Source organism: Lethenteron reissneri, chromosome 39 (assembly GCF_015708825.2).
Source record: "Lethenteron reissneri isolate LAM-NWPU_2019-01 chromosome 39, ASM1570882v1, whole genome shotgun sequence".
In the NCBI taxonomy this organism is placed as follows: domain Eukaryota; kingdom Metazoa; phylum Chordata; class Hyperoartia; order Petromyzontiformes; family Petromyzontidae; genus Lethenteron; species Lethenteron reissneri.
This window is the reverse complement of record NC_083817.1, coordinates 445,594-461,120: the sequence shown is the minus strand read 5'-3', so window position 1 is coordinate 461,120 and position 15,527 is coordinate 445,594. Positions and strand designations below refer to the sequence as shown.

The following is a 15,527-nucleotide window of genomic DNA, read 5'->3' as shown; positions in this document are numbered from 1 at the left end:
TAATGTGTTTATGTGCTGTATGATATGTAATGTGTTTATGTGCTGTATGATATGTAATGTGCTTATGTGCTGTATGAGATGCAATTTGCTACCTGAGATGTAATGTGTTTATGTGCTGTATGATATGTAATGTGCTAATGTGATGTATGATATACAATGTGCTTATGTGATGTATGATATACAATGTGCTTATGTGATGTATGATATGTAATGTGCTGTAGGATATGTAATGTGCTAATGTGATGTATGATATGTAACCAGGAGCTGACGAGAGGCCCCCGCACGCGGTCACGTGACGCACCGCAGCCAATCCACGCGAGCCGAGCGCGGGGAAATTGGCGCTCGTACCCGGAACTAAAGAGCCCGGTACCAAAACACCCGGACGCGAGCGCACGGACACGCAGTGGCGAGGGCCGACCTGGGTCCACAGCAACCATAGAGGTGAGGGCGACAGCCTCCACTACAGTCTACTACAGTCTACAGTCTAGCCTACAGTCTACAGCCTACAGTCTATACTACAGTCTACAGTCTATACTACAGTCTACAGTCTATACTACAGTCTACAGTCTAGCCTACAGTCTACAGCCTACAGTCTATACTACAGTCTACAGTCTATACTACAGTCTACAGTCTATACTACAGTCTACAGTCTAGCCTACAGTCTACAGCCTACAGTCTATACTACAGTCTACAGTCTATACTACAGTCTACAGCCTACAGTCTACAGTCAATACCTACAGTCTACAGCCTACAGTCTATACTACAGCCTACAGTCTATACTACAGTCTACAGCCTACAGTCTATACTACAGTCTACAGTATATACTACAGTCTACACTACAGTCTACAGTCAATACTACAGTCTACACTACAGTTTACAGCCTACAGTCTACAGTCAATACTACAGTCTACACTATAGTCTATACTACAGCCTCCACTACAGTCTACAGCCTACAGTCTACACTACAGTCAACAGTCAATACTACAGTCTGCACTACAGCCTCCACTACAGTCTATACTAGTCTATAGTCTACACTACAGTCTACACTACAGTCTACACTACAGTATACACTATAGTCTACAGTCTAGCCTACAGTCTACAGTCAATACTACAGTCTACACTATAGTCTACAGTCAATAATACAGCCTCCACTACAGTCTATACTATAGTCTACAGTCAATACTACAGTCTACACTACAGCCTACAGTCAATAATACAGCCTCCACTACAGTCTATACTATAGTCTACAGTCTAGCCTACAGTCTATACTACAGCCTACAGTCAATACTACAGCCTCCACTACAGTCTACACTATGTTCTACAGTCTACACTACAGTCTACAACCTACAGTCAATACTACAGTCTACTCTACAGTCAATAGTCTACACTATAGTCTACACTACAGTCTACAGTCATTACTACAGTATACAGTCAATACTACAGTCTACACTACAGTCTACAGTCTACACTATAGTCTATACTACAGCCTCCACTACAGTCTACCCTACAGTCTACAGTCAATACTACAGTCTACACTACAGTCTACAGTCAATGCTACAGTCTACACTGCACTACAGTCTACAGTCTACACTACACTACAGTCTATAGTAAAGCTCTAGGGTACAGTACTGTATACAGTAGAGCAGGTAGAGGGTCTAGGTGATGGCAGCATCTCCATCAGCTTGGCTCGGAGCTTGTGTTTATGGGAGCACGGTGATGATGGGTGTCTTCATGTGGCCGACAGGGTCGTTCATTCGTCGGTGGAAGTTTTTGCTTTGAGCTGTCACAGCGAGATCATCGCCAGCCACTACAATTGTGGGTGAATCGGTGTCGTGAGCTTAAGGGAAATTTCTGCTCGTTCACATCTGTTGGATTATTCTCATTACTACTTCGGAAGTTATTTTATCACTGTACTTTGGATGCATTTCGGGTTAGAATTTTCAGATTATTTTTTTAAAGGACAATTTCATTTTTTCAGGTTTTTGGATAGTTTTTAATCATTCAAGTTAACAAAAGTGATGGGCCATGTGACAAATTTTGGATCAATCTGAAACCATTTTTTATCATATTCTTGGTTCTTTCGATAAAGTCACGTAGATAGAAAATACAATTAAAATTACAGATAATAAAATGAAAAAGTGAGTTTTTTGCTTTTATTATGTTCAATGAATAGTTTTATTTTATTATCTGTTATTTTATTTTCTGTCCACGTGACATTACCGAAAGAACCAATAACATGAATTCCTACAGTCACGAAAGTTTAAAGTCATTTTTAAATCATTAAATATTTTGAGATTTATCCTTCCTCAGCGCCCTGCTAAACGTAATTGACTCGAGGCGAACAGGTGCCAGCAGCTGCCTGCTGCCCATGACTCGAGGCGAACAGGTGCCAGCAGCAATCTGCTGCTGCCCATGACTCGAGGCGAACAGGTGCCAGCAGCAGCAGCAGCCTATTGCTGCTGCCCATGACTCGAGGCGAACAGGTGCCAGCAGCTGCCTGCTGCTGCTGCCCATCGCACCTGCAGAGGCAGCACGGGAACTGCGGATCAGAACGAGACGAGATTCCCACCAGCCACACCACGAGCTGTCATTGAGCATATTCTTTGGGTTTAATTATGTTTAACTCTATAATAATAATGTTATTAGTACAACTGCTGTGGACAAGTTGAACTCTACTGAAGCTCATAGTTATTATATATATTACAATGTTCGTGAATGGCACAGCTGCTGATGGGACAGCCAATGGGAGCCGAAGGGCCGGGGTCTGCACCTGAACACGTGGCAGATGCTCCAGAGGACGCGATATTCACGAGCGAGCTGCTGATCGCGATACGTTCTAAATCGTGTTTCAGGAATCGATGTTTGGCTGTAGGGTCACTTCTCCTTCGTGAAGCTGCGATGTTTGCTGGGTATCATGCGGCCACATTCGCTTCTGCTTCCACGAAGCCAGAGCAAAGGTAGAAATGAGGTCACCAAGAATGGATTTTGGACATGTTGCCAAGTTGTGCCGTTTCAAACCCATTCTTCAATACTGTAACACTTCTTATACCAGGATGGAGATTGCTTTAGAGTTGTAGGTTTTCATTTGTTCAGTGTTATTAATTTTTTATTGCAAAGTGAAAATGTTCAGCATTTCCGCTGTGTTGGGGACGGTGTTACTACTTATAAGACGTGAACAGCAACACGAGGCCTCCCCGCATCTGATCCGCTGCCTTGCCACGTCGCTGCGCAGTGCCGCTGAAACTTCGTTTCACGCACACAACTAAGGGCCGCGGTGCCTTTGTGGAATCAAACAACTTGGGGCAGTCTTGATTTGACGCTTTCGTGACTGCAGGGATCCAAAGTCTTTGGCTCTTTCGTTAAAGTCACGAAGCTAGAAAACTAATAGCTCGCGACACAAGCAGTCGTCATCAGGTGGGACAGCCACAGCAAGAACACACAGCCGAGCAGACGTGAGCTCCGAGGAAGGGAATGTGGTGTCGGTGCTGCGCGGAGTTTGTGTCGTGGCTTTGTCTGCTCGGCGACAAAGAGCGCCTGACGCGGCGGGGGCCGTGCCCCGAGGGGGGGAGGGGGGGGCCGAGGGGAGGGGCCCCCGAGGGGGGGAGGGGGGGGCTGTACCCCGAGGGGAGGGGGGGGCCGTGCCCCGAGGGGGGGAGGGGGGGGCTGTACCCCGAGGGGAGGGGGGGCCGTGCCCCGAGGGGGGAGGGGGGGGCTGTACCCCGAGGGGAGGGGGGGCCGTGCCCCGAGGGGGGGGAGGGGGGGGCTGTACCCCGAGGGGAGGGGGGGCCGTGCCCCGAGGGGGGGAGGGGGGGGCTGTACCCCGAGGGGAGGGGGGGCCGTGCCCCGAGGGGGGGGAGGGGGGGGCTGTACCCCGAGGGGAGGGGGGGCCGTGCCCCGAGGGGGGGAGGGGGGGGCTGTACCCCGAGGGGAGGGGGGCCGTGCCCCGAGGGGGGGGAGGGGGGGGCTGTACCCCGAGGGGAGGGGGGGCCGTGCCCCGAGGGGGGGGAGGGGGGGGCTGTACCCCGAGAGGGGGGTGACCGTGCCCCGAGAGGGGGGGGGGAGGTGACCGTGAAGTGACGCCCAGAGCGGGCGGCGCGGAGTCTGCGGCGTGGAGGTCGCCGCGCGCACTCCTCGCTGCGCGCTCGGCACGATGGGGGGGGACCCGAAGTCGGAGAAGGGTGAGGACAGCAGCAATGGCAAGGAGGTAAATGTGTTGATCCGCTTTGTCGGCTCGACTTCTCGGTGTGAATTCTGTCACCGTAGCGAACACCATGGCGATGTGTTGTGGTTTCCCGCGTGTGATTACGCGCTCAGGTGCAGTAGAAACCGTCTTGTTTATGAGCCCAAAGCGACAGCGACAATCCCAACGTGGCGATGAAGGAAGTGTGAAAGTCGTCAACTCGTTAACAAGGAGCAGCGTTCACGTGTGTGCGGTCCGCGCACTGCCACGAATACTGTGGCGGCTGGAAAAATATCACAAAACGAGAACTTCGAGATTGAAAGTCGAGGCGGTTTCCGTGGCGCGCGTGTTGTGGCTTGTCAACTAAATGGCTTTTCATCGTAGACGGAAGTGCAGCACCTCTTGCTGCCGTGTTCTAAACGCGTCGGTGATCGCCCACTAACCATGCAGTGTGTGCGTGTGCTAAACAGAATGAAACTCTCAACAGGTATTTACACTCACCCGGTTTTCGGTTCACGTTTTTCATTTGGACGTCTGTGAAAATGAGCTTCATAGCTCACCAGATTCCCCCAGTCTGAATACAGATTCTGATAAAGATTTGAATAAGCGCCGTTAAATTCTTAATATTTTAAAACTGTCATTAATAGTTTTGCCAAATCAATGTGTTCTAGGAAGCCACAGTAGTAACACCGAGGCGTTTACGGCAGCACGCAAGGCGAGAACTTGACGTGCGGATTTTGTGGAAATTTTTTGCACTTTTTCTCCTGTTTTAAGGAAACCCAGTTCCTGTAGAGCAGGGGTCCTCAAACTTTTTAAACAGGGGGCCAGTTCACTGTCCCTCAGACCGTTGGAGGGCCGGACTATAGTTAAAAAAAACTATGAACAAATTCCTATGCACACTGCATATATCTTATTTTGAAGTGAAGAAACAAAACGGGAACAAATACAATATTTAAAATGAAGAACAAGTAAAGTTAAATCAACAAATTTGGCAGTATTTCAATGGGAATTATGGGCCTGCTTTTGGCTAATGAGATGGTCAATGTCCGGTTCCATATTTGTCACTGCTAGTCGTAACAAGTGATGCAAGTGTGCATCCATTAGTCTAGATCTGGTTGGAGATTTCAAATGTTTCATTCAGGAAAAAGTCTGTTCACAGACATAAGTGCTGCCAAAGATGGTTGCCATTTTGAGTGCATGGTTCCTGAGATGAGGATATGTCTCAGAGGGGAGAGATGCATAGAAATTATGAAGGCTGCTTGACTTGAATGCGTCTTTCAGAGTCACAATTCTGCAGTTCAGCCAGTTCCATTTGGTAAATTGTATCCACATTTTCAATGTCAATAGAAAATGGGTTACGGAAAAGCTATATGTCCTGTTCATGGAGATGAAGCTATTTAAATCCAAATTGGAACTCCTTTTGCAATTTTTCCAGTGAATCCACACGTTTTGTTTGGGAATGCAACCAATGGTTTTTCCGCTAACAGATTTAGAGTTGTGGGGAGATGGCAGAAGTTTTCCTCCTTCACTTGTTTGATGAGGAGGCCTAATTTTACTTCAAATGCTTTGACATGTGATTGCATATCACAGATGAGCTTCCCTTTTCCTTGAAGTTGCACATTGAAACTGTTGAGTAGCTCTGTTACATCTGTCAGAAAGGCAAGGTGCCATTTCCATTCTGCATCATTGAGCTCTGGTACTTCTTTGTTTTTTTAAAGCAGAAAAGCTATAATCTGTGGAAGTAAGTCATAGAAACGTTTCAAAACTCTCCCTCGACTCAGCCAACGGACTTCTGTGTGATACAGAACATCTTCATAGTCAACATTTAGCTCAGACAGAAATGCCTGAAATTGTCTGTGGTTTAGTGCATGAGCTCTAATGAAGTTAATACAAGATACCACAAATTTCATAACCGAGTCCCACTTCAGTGATTTACTACACAGCGCTTGTTGGTGGATGAGGCAGTGTATGGCTATTGGATGAGAATGGTTATGTTTGTCCATCTCTTGGTTAATGCGAGCAATTACTCCTTTCTTAGACCCCACCATGCTAGGAGCACCATCAGTTGTCACACTGGCTAGTTTAGCCCAGTTCAGCTCCAAACCATTCACAGTTTGGCAAACCTTTTCATACATATCCTCTCTTCTTGGTTCTTTCGGTAAAGTCACGTAGAAGGGCAGTAATAAAATAATATAAATAAAACATAATAAAATAATTCTCACGACGTTTCGGCCACAACGCAAGCAGCCGTCCTCAGGTGAAAACCAGGTCTGTCGGGGAGACAGCGTCTGAATGAAACAGCACACGAGCTTGGAGCATATATAAGCTGGGTTGGAAACGGGGGAAAGAGCGCCTTGACAAAAGAATTTGCATATCAAGAGGAATTTAGCATATTTATGGGAAATGCAGGAATGTTATTAGTACTAAATATGCAGCACGGGCATATGTAGTACTAATCACATTCCTGAATTTCCCATAAATATGCTAAATTCCTCTTGATATGCAAATTCTTTTGTCAAAGCGCTCTGTCCCCCGCTTCCAACCCAGCTTATATATGCTCCAAGCTCGTGTGCTGTTTCATTCAGACGCTGTCTCCCCAACAGGCCTGGTTTTCACCTGAGGACGGCTGCTTGCGTTGTGGCCGAAACGTCGTGAGAATTATTTTATTACTTCCCTTCTATGTGACTTTACCGAAAGAACCAAGAAGATGAATCCCTGCAGTCACGAAAGCTTTAAATCGAAAGATATCCTCTCCTGTAGTTCCTTTGATGCTTTGCAGTGCAGCAAGCTCTTCTGTGACTTCGAAATAGTCATTCGTCCCACGAATAAAAATTTGAAGTTGTGCAGAATCACGAACATCTCTTGCTTTCGTCGAGTGCCAAGGAAAAATAGGAAAGTTTTTTTGTGGAGTTTTGCAAATGCTAATACAAATTGTCTCCCATTTCTTCAATCCTCCGTGTAATTGTAGGTCCTAAAAGACTCACTGTACTAAATAATAGGCCTTCTCTGGACACATCTCTTTGGCAACAGAAAGAATGCATTCTTTAACAAATTCTCCCTCCACGAATGGTCTGCCAGTGCACGCTATTAGCTTGGCAACTTGAAAACTTGCTCGCAGTGATGAAATATGTATCTGCTTCTGCTTCACAAAAGTATTTTGCTGAGTTGTTAATGTATTTTTCAGTTTTAATATTTTATCTTTTCTCACTTCTCCGACCAAACAAGCATATTTATCTTCATGTTGAGTTACATAGTGTCGACGTAAATTGTATTCTTTGAACACAGACACTATATTCTGGCATATCAGACACACAGCTCTTTCCTTGTACTGCATGAAAAAGTAATCATAAGTCCACTGTTCTTTGAATATCCTACACTCCGAGTAAATTTTTCTCTTTCTTGACATCATTGTTTCCTAGGGAGTCAAAATTGATGTTAGTAAAATACCAATATATATACAGCGCTACAAAAACAATATACCAGCAATAACTTTGCCCACACAGAGACATACAGACTGCACTGCCCATCAATGCAGTCTGATTGGGGGGAACTCCGCCCCCTCTCCCTCTTCCACCAATGACCGTCCTTCTCATGTAGAAAAAAAGTAACAGACAGGCAGCGGCGGCAAAAACACCCGGCGGGCCGGATAAATGTCCTCGGCGGGCCACATGTGGCCCGCGGGCCGTAGTTTGAGGACCCCTGCTGTAGAGGGACATTTTTACGACGGCAGAAGAACTCGGGTAACCTCTGGGCAGTTTGCTTACAGCCGATACTGGTGAGATGGAACCGCTTCCTTAACGTCCAGTCATTTAGATCGGCAATATCTCTGGCCTTGTGGATGCCCTTTCTGTTAAGTATAAATGTCAGTCATTGTAATTGAACTGTAAAGTCAACCATTGTGATACAATTATCAAAACTGAACCATAGCAGTTAAACTGTGTAGTGAGCCATTGTTATGAGTCTGACATACATCAATGGGTGCTCTTAAGTTGTGAAAGATGCATAGCGATCCAATCCTTGAGCATGGCAATATGTTCTCGAGCAAAATGGCAATATCGAGGTCTGCTGGCCACGATGAGAGGGCCTAAGGATAGAGTTTGTGTAGTTTTGCCAATCCTTTATTGAAGGGTTGCTAACTATGGTGGTTTACTGCGTGGTCCGTAGTTTGAGTTGCATCACCACAGTTGCACTTCTCTGGCTTGTCTGTATTTCTCCATTAGATGTGTGCATCGGTGTGTTGATGTTTTGATGCGGTTGGTGGTTACACCAGTGTCTTCGAAGAATGTCAAAGCCAGCAGATGTGATGTTTGGGTCTCGAATGAGGAGTTTGTTCTGGACGCCCGTGTTGTTCCACTGTTCGCTAGCAGCGTGCTTCTGGATCTGGGTGATATTCTATGATGGTGACAGCGTGTTCCCAGAAGGGGGATCGGGACTTAAATCGGTGGTAAGGTGCATTGTTTAAGTCGTGGTGGATGGGTCGATTATTGTTCGCAAAAAAACGTGTAAACTCATTTGCAGTTTGCGTGTCTCTACAAAATATTGGTGGCAGCATGGCCACTAGAACAGAGAGCCGGGTGACCGGTGTCCGTGTTCTGCTCAGGATGCCCATCGTGTTAACGAATGGTGCAGCTGGTGGCTTTGTGTCGGGGGAGCTCGGGGCCCAGGCTGGAGTGTAGGAGGGGGGGCCCCAGGCTGGAGTGGAGGAGGGGGGGCCCAGGCTGGAGTGTAGGAGGGGGGGGGCCCAGGCTGGAGGAGGGGGGGCCCAAGCTGGAGTGGAGGAGGGGGGGGCCCAGGCTGGAGGAGGGGGGGGCCCAGGCTGGAGTGTAGGAGGGGGGGCCCAAGCTGGAGTGGAGGAGGGGGGGGCCCAGGCTGGAGGAGGGGGGGGCCCAGGCTGGAGTGTAGGAGGGGGGGCCAAGGCTGGAGTGTAGGAGGGGGGGGCCCAGGCTGGAGGAGGGGGGGCCCAAGCTGGAGTGTAGGAGGGGGGGGCCCAGGCTGGAGGAGGGGGGCCCAGGCTGGAGGTAGGGGGGGGCCCAGGCTGGAGTGTAGGAGGGGGGGCCCAGGCTGGAGGAGGGGGGGCCCAGGCTGGAGGAGGGGGGGGCCCAAGCTGGAGTGTAGGAGGGGGGGGCCCAGGCTGGAGGAGGGGGGGGCCCAGGCTGGAGTGTAGGAGGGGGGGCCCAGGCTGGAGTGTAGGAGGGGGGGGCCCAGGCTGGAGGAGGGGGGGCCCAGGCTGGAGGAGGGGGGGCCCCAGGCTGGAGGAGGGGGGGCCAGGCTGGAGTGTAGGAGGGGGCCCAGGCTGGAGTGTAGGAGGGGGGGCCCAGGCTGGAGTGTAGGAGGGGGGCCCAGGCTGGAGGAGGGGGGGCCCAGGCTGGAGGAGGGGGGGCCCAGGCTGGAGGAGGGGGGGCCCCAGGCTGGAGGAGGGGGGGCCAGGCTGGAGTGTAGGAGGGGGGGCCCAGGCTGGAGGAGGGGGGGCCCAGGCTGGAGGAGGGGGGGCCCAGGCTGGAGGAGGGGGGGCCCCAGGCTGGAGGAGGGGGGGCCAGGCTGGAGTGTAGGAGGGGACTCTGCCACTGAGCAGATCATCGATGAGAGGGCGGCAGGTCGCAGTTTATCCGCCGAGGCGCCCCAAGTCGCAAGTTTCTGTAGCAGGGCGGCTCTTGAATTCGTCTTCTCACAAATCTCTTTTTTTGGGAGCTTGAAGGTGAGGCGCTAATGCGGTGTTTAATGTGATGTATGGAATGTGATGCGGTAATGCGATGTGTTTCAAGTGATATATGAAATATGCGATTAAGATCAGCGTTTAAGAGTATTGGCAATGTTCTAGAGGTGTATGCCCTGTGCAGCAAGGGCTATGTCATCTACGAGTATGTACTGCCAGATCATGTCCATGGCAGATGACATATATGATGTTAAATAACGACGGTGCTTGTACCAAGCCTTGAGGAAGGCCCTTGTTGATAATTCTCTTGCGTTTTGACTGTTTACAAGTACACAGCTTATTCTGTACGGTATTGGGTGAAATCTGAATATCCGACGATTCGCCCTCATTCATTTTGTCAATCCACTGCTGGATGAAGGCTTAACTGATCTGTGTCCGTCATGGGGGTTCTATGACACTAACAAATTTTCTGGTAAAGCTACATCTTGGGAAAGCGTGAACAAGGGCGTAAATTTGGCATTAACAAATATCAAATGGACGCTGGGGAAAAGGTGCATCATACGGAAAAGACGATCATGCTGGAAGTGGCTGTCTGGTGCCAAAGTTTCTAACACTACACTGTTTCAATAAAGTTACGGAATTTAGTCATGTAATGCTAAAAGTGGTGCTGCAGACAAGAAAGTTGTTTGTGCAGAATCAATAAAGTAATACAAATTTAGCTGTTACTTTTATGTTCAAGTAGTCGTAGTGCTAAAATTTTCGTCAACTTTACCCACTGCCAATAAAGTTAAATCTGTTCACATACACGCACCACCAACGTCCACATCCGATTAGCATGGTTGGCTACATATGGTGCAAAGAAGTTCAACATACATTCAACGTTCACTTTTAAATAAAGTAGTAAAAAGTGCACACGTGTGTATGGATGTGGTGCATCTGTCGGTCATAAGTCCCAGACCACTAGTACCATGTGGGTATGTCTCGTGACCTTTTCCTGCCAGCGAGCTTTTGACACTTCACGTGATCGCCTCAAAGTGCACCTAGCCTGGCACTCTGGTGACATCACAGCCACCTCGTGGCGAATGGCAGCTGCCGTTGTCGTCCGCGTGCTTACGGCCGATTGCCGCTGTGCCGTGTCGCCGTACCAGCAGCCGGAGAGAGGGGAGGCGATGGTGAGCCTGAAGCACCTGTCGCTGGGGGTGCTGGTGCTGCAGACGACGGGGCTGGTGCTCGTCATGCGCTACTCGCGCACGCTGCCGGTCGACGGGCCGCGCTACCTCGCCTCCACGGCCGTCGTGCTCGCGGAGCTGCTCAAGATAGCCACCTGCGTCCTCCTCATCGGCTACGAGCACGGTGGGGTCCTCGCCTGCACGGCCGTCCTTGTCGCCGCCGAAGTGACTGCTGCGCTAAGCCTGATGCCCGGTCAGCTGGCTCGGCTCTTCGCCCGTGTTCACGGACAGCCATATACCTGTCCGACGTCCGATTTATATTCTGCCGTATTCCAAGCAAGCGTATGTTCCGAGTCCCGTTCCCGGTGAGCGAGTCCCCTTGAGCCGAGCCTCCAGAACTAGTGGCTGCTGCTGCTGCTGCCGTTAAGATCGCCGCTCGTGCTGCAGGCGACGAGGCCAGCAGTGGCCCTGCTGGGAGAACGGGAGCAGGGCGGGTGGGGAGCAGAGCAGGAGAGAGAAGCCCTTTGTGTCCGACACGAGATGAGTGCTGCAAACAGAATGAGTCGGTGTTGCCAAGAGAGCTTGTGTATCACGGGAACTGCCAGGGCTGTGTCTCCACTAAGTGGCATCTGTGTTAATTGTGGGTGGATGGGCATGGTTGGCAGCATTTTCATGTTCATGTGTTGTGTAACTAACCTGTGTGTTTTCTTTCCAGAGTCATTATTGAATGTGAGTTCCGAGATTCAGAGCTGTAGCCCGGGCATGCTTCACCCTTAATCTGACAGATCACAACAGTTCTTAGAAACTAATAATGTTTGAGCCTGGTTAGTGTGGACACTTTGTGCAGATTCTAGATACAGTGGTCGCTGTACACTGCATACACGGCGCGGACACGGCACAACACGGTGTGCGTGCACTGCGGTGCTGACGTCACGTGGCTGCGCTGTGCAGGCAGCAGCGGGCGCACGGCCTTGTTGGTGCTGCGGGAGGAGATCATCGGGAAGCCCATGGAGACGCTCAAGCTGGCCGTGCCATCCGGCATCTACACACTGCAGAACAACCTCCTGTACGTGGCGCTCTCCAACCTGGACGCCGCCACCTACCAGGTGCCCCTCAGGCCCCCCCTCATGTCCCCCCCTCAAGAGGTCCCCCTCAGGCCCCCCCCTCAGGCCCCTCTCAGCAGGCCCCCCTCAGGCCCCACGGTCTCGCGCTCGGTGCGTTCGCACGGCGATGGATGGTGACGCCGGCGTGAGCGGCGCTCGTTGAATAGTAATATTAATAGTTCGAATCATTTAGTAGATTCGATTTTCGCGCCATTGTTGTAGCGCAGGGCCATCGTGAAGGCGCTGTGTTTCACAGATGGATGGAGTTTGCCATTCGGGGGCAATGTTACTTCGTGTAACCTCAAATCAGTAATTTTTCTAATTTGGGCCATGACACCCGGCACACGATGGCCTTCTCGTTTCGTACGACGTCGGGGGATCTTTAATCTCCACTGTGAAGTGGACTGCAAGGTGTTTGATGCACTCACGGTAATAACCAGGGCGGCCCGCAGATTCGAACCGCCAACCTCTGCAACAAGTGACGAACACACTACCGCAGAGCGGCTGACACCAGCGGGAAGGGGTGCTGCTGCGCGCGCCGTGTGGTGGTGGGATGTTGGCACGTCTTGTGAGTACCGCCTTGCGCGTGGCGAGCAGGTGACGTACCAGCTGAAGATCCTCACCACAGCGCTCTTCTCCGTGTTCATGCTCAACCGGCAGCTGAGCGGCCACAAGTGGCTGTCCCTGCTCATCCTCGTGGTGGGGGTGGCGCTGGTCCAGGTACCGCTCGCAGCACATTGCTTGAGCAACCAACTGAGCTCATCTGTATGGAACCGCTGGCAATTCCACAAAAACTGAAGAAGAAACACCGCATTGAACGCTTGCATGTTTGATGTTGAGTAAGGTCTTGTGTGTGTTTGTGGTGTGTGGCAGGTGAGAGGTGCGTGGTAGGGTGGCACAGCGGTTAGCACACTACTACACATCCGGTGACCAACTCATGGCCAACATCAGTGACACATCTGAACTCGTCCTGGACCTCTCCTAGGTTGACTCAGCCTTAAATTAATACCTGATGCAGTGTGTAAACATCGGCACTGGGGAGAAAAAGGCGGCCAGACATGGTTGTGGCTGCACCACCCCCTCACTTGTTGTGCCGGTACTCATAGGTGCTCGCGAACAGCACTTACCCCAACAGCCTGCGTTGGCTACACACAAGGGGGGGGTCTTTGTCTTCAGTGTGGGAGATAACGGCAAGGAGCTGTCTCGAGATGAGAGTGAGAAGTTTCTCTCTCTTTGCAGTGGCCGAGCGATGCGGCTCCAAGCGGCCACCAGTCGCTGTCCGTGGGTTCGCAGGTCGTGGGGCTCGTCGCGGTGCTCGTTGCGTGCGTCTCCAGCGGCTTCGCTGGCGTCTACTTTGAGAAGATCCTCAAGGGCTCTCGCCAGTCCGTGTGGGTGCGCAACATCCAGCTGGGTGAGCACCGTCACCCTGCCGCGTCTCCCTGCCACTGCTGGCACCGATGGTCATATTTAACAGTAGAATAATGCAGGCAGCGACGTTTCGTGTGTCATACGTAGCGTGTGTGTCATGTGTTTTCTGTGTGCGTCATGCTTGTGTCTTATGTGTGTCGTGCAGGGCTGTTTGGGACCCTGTTTGGGCTGATTGGCGTAATAGTGTACGATGGGGACAAGGTGTGGCAGCAAGGCTTCCTGCAGGGATACAACAGCATCACGTGGGTCGTGGTCATCCTGCAGGCAAGTCTGCGACCTCCCGCACTGCTGTGTCTCCTGTTTTATTTCAATTTTACTCTCGGCGTCATGCCACGAGATGAAGAACGCTTTCAGAACTCTCGCAGTGAGCAGGGCATCACCAGTATTAGATCAGCCTGTGGAAGGAGATATCACAGAACTACGTTTGCAATATCTTCAAGGAATCTCAAAAGTAGTTTTGTGATCTCTCCTTGTGCAGGACGTTCCCTAATTTGCGGGGTGCACTGCTTTGCAGGACTTACCAATGAACTATTCAGACGTATCCTTGCGGATTGATTCAGCTATAAAAACACATTTGCTGTGCGCATTCCCAAATGCCCAAAACGTCAACTGCCCAGTAACAGCCAGCTCACTATCACAGTTGTTAAAGATAAGAGTATAACACGTTTCTTGAATTGAGCAAGGTCATTAAAAGAGTTCGGGGAAAAAAGATGGAAGGGAGTTCCGGAGGCTAGCAGTGCGAGGAATGAAGCAGAAAGAAAAGTGTTGCGATCTGCAGTGTGGTGAGTGGGTGATTGGGCGGCTGGGTGATTGGGTGAGTGAATGAGTGAGTAGGTGGGCTACTGGGTGAGTGAGTTGATGTAATAATGAACAGGATATTCGAAAATTCAGCCGTTTAAACAACAATCTTCCTCTAACAACATCCTGTATAACCATTGGATCCGCAGCACTTATGGACCTGCCATTCCTAGCCGGCTTCTTCACTAAAGATCTAATTCTAGAGGCCCTAAACACCTCCTACACTAATGACCGAGCCGTAATAGTCACCCTCCTAGCCGATACATTAACAACCGCCTACAGTTCACGTCTAATTATCACATCGGCCTCTGGCACGCCACGATACTTCGCCTTAACCCCGACACACAAAAACAACTTTATAAAAAAAAAACCCTGAAGCGTCTAGCTTGGGGTAGTATAATTTCAGGATTACTCCTTACAAGCACCCTTCCGCCAATAAAGCTTCAAATTTTTACAATACCGTCTTATATCAAAACCATTGCTCTGATTATATTTATCATTAGTTTAGTTATTTCTATTGAGCTAACTAATAAAAAAGTTGACCAAACTGTATTCTCCTTTTTTACCCAGCTAGCATTCTACCCCCACATTATTCACCATCTACTATCACGCTTGTATCTAACATGAAGCCAACAATTAATGACACAAACCACAGACCTAGCATGACTTGAAAAAATCGGACCAACAGGCCTAACCAATAACCAGTTAAAGCCCTCAACAATATTAACAGAGGCCCGCCACTTAAACTCTGCCACTTTACCCTTGATAGTCTTTGCCCTAGCTTTAATTACCCTTAGTCTCACAGCTCGCATGGCCCCACGATCCACCCCTCGAACAACCACTAGAACAGAAAATAAACAAACTAACAGAGCCCACCCAGCTAACAAGAATAAACCCAACCTCATAAAAAGTTGTAACCCCTAACCACTCAGCCCCAAAAATCCCCCCAACATAGTCCGCCCCGTCACAAGCTACTGACGTATTTTAAAAAAATTATTGAAGTAAATGTACCCAGCGAAACAAATACACAGCACACAAATTACACAAAAACGAAACAACCGACCCCCAAGAACCTCAGAGTAAGGGTCAGCAGCCAAAGCTGCCGAATATACAAAAACTACTATCATGCCCCCCAGATATAACAGCACTAAAACTAATGATAAAAATGTCCCCCCATGGTACCAAACAACAAAACA

The 15,527-nt window shown here is 49.8% G+C and overlaps 1 protein-coding gene across 3 annotated transcripts in view; it reads left to right on the top strand.

Annotated features, from left to right (window-relative positions):
* The first annotated feature begins 335 nt into the window (after positions 1-335).
* Positions 336-15,527, top strand: part of SLC35A3 (solute carrier family 35 member A3) — a 22,074-nt gene continuing 6,882 nt past the window's right edge. The window contains exons 1-6 of one of the 3 annotated variants that reach the window (XM_061567731.1): positions 336-441; positions 10,985-11,186; positions 11,954-12,108; positions 12,703-12,825; positions 13,345-13,516; positions 13,679-13,797. In XM_061567731.1, coding sequence (XP_061423715.1) covers positions 11,003-11,186; positions 11,954-12,108; positions 12,703-12,825; positions 13,345-13,516; positions 13,679-13,797 — 753 coding nt within the window. In that variant the 5' untranslated portion in view covers positions 336-441; positions 10,985-11,002. Of the gene's footprint in view, positions 442-4,105; positions 4,205-10,981; positions 11,187-11,953; positions 12,109-12,702; positions 12,826-13,344; positions 13,517-13,678; positions 13,798-15,527 lie in introns of those variants that run through there. The other 2 variants (XM_061567730.1, XM_061567729.1) reach the window with 2 other exon arrangements.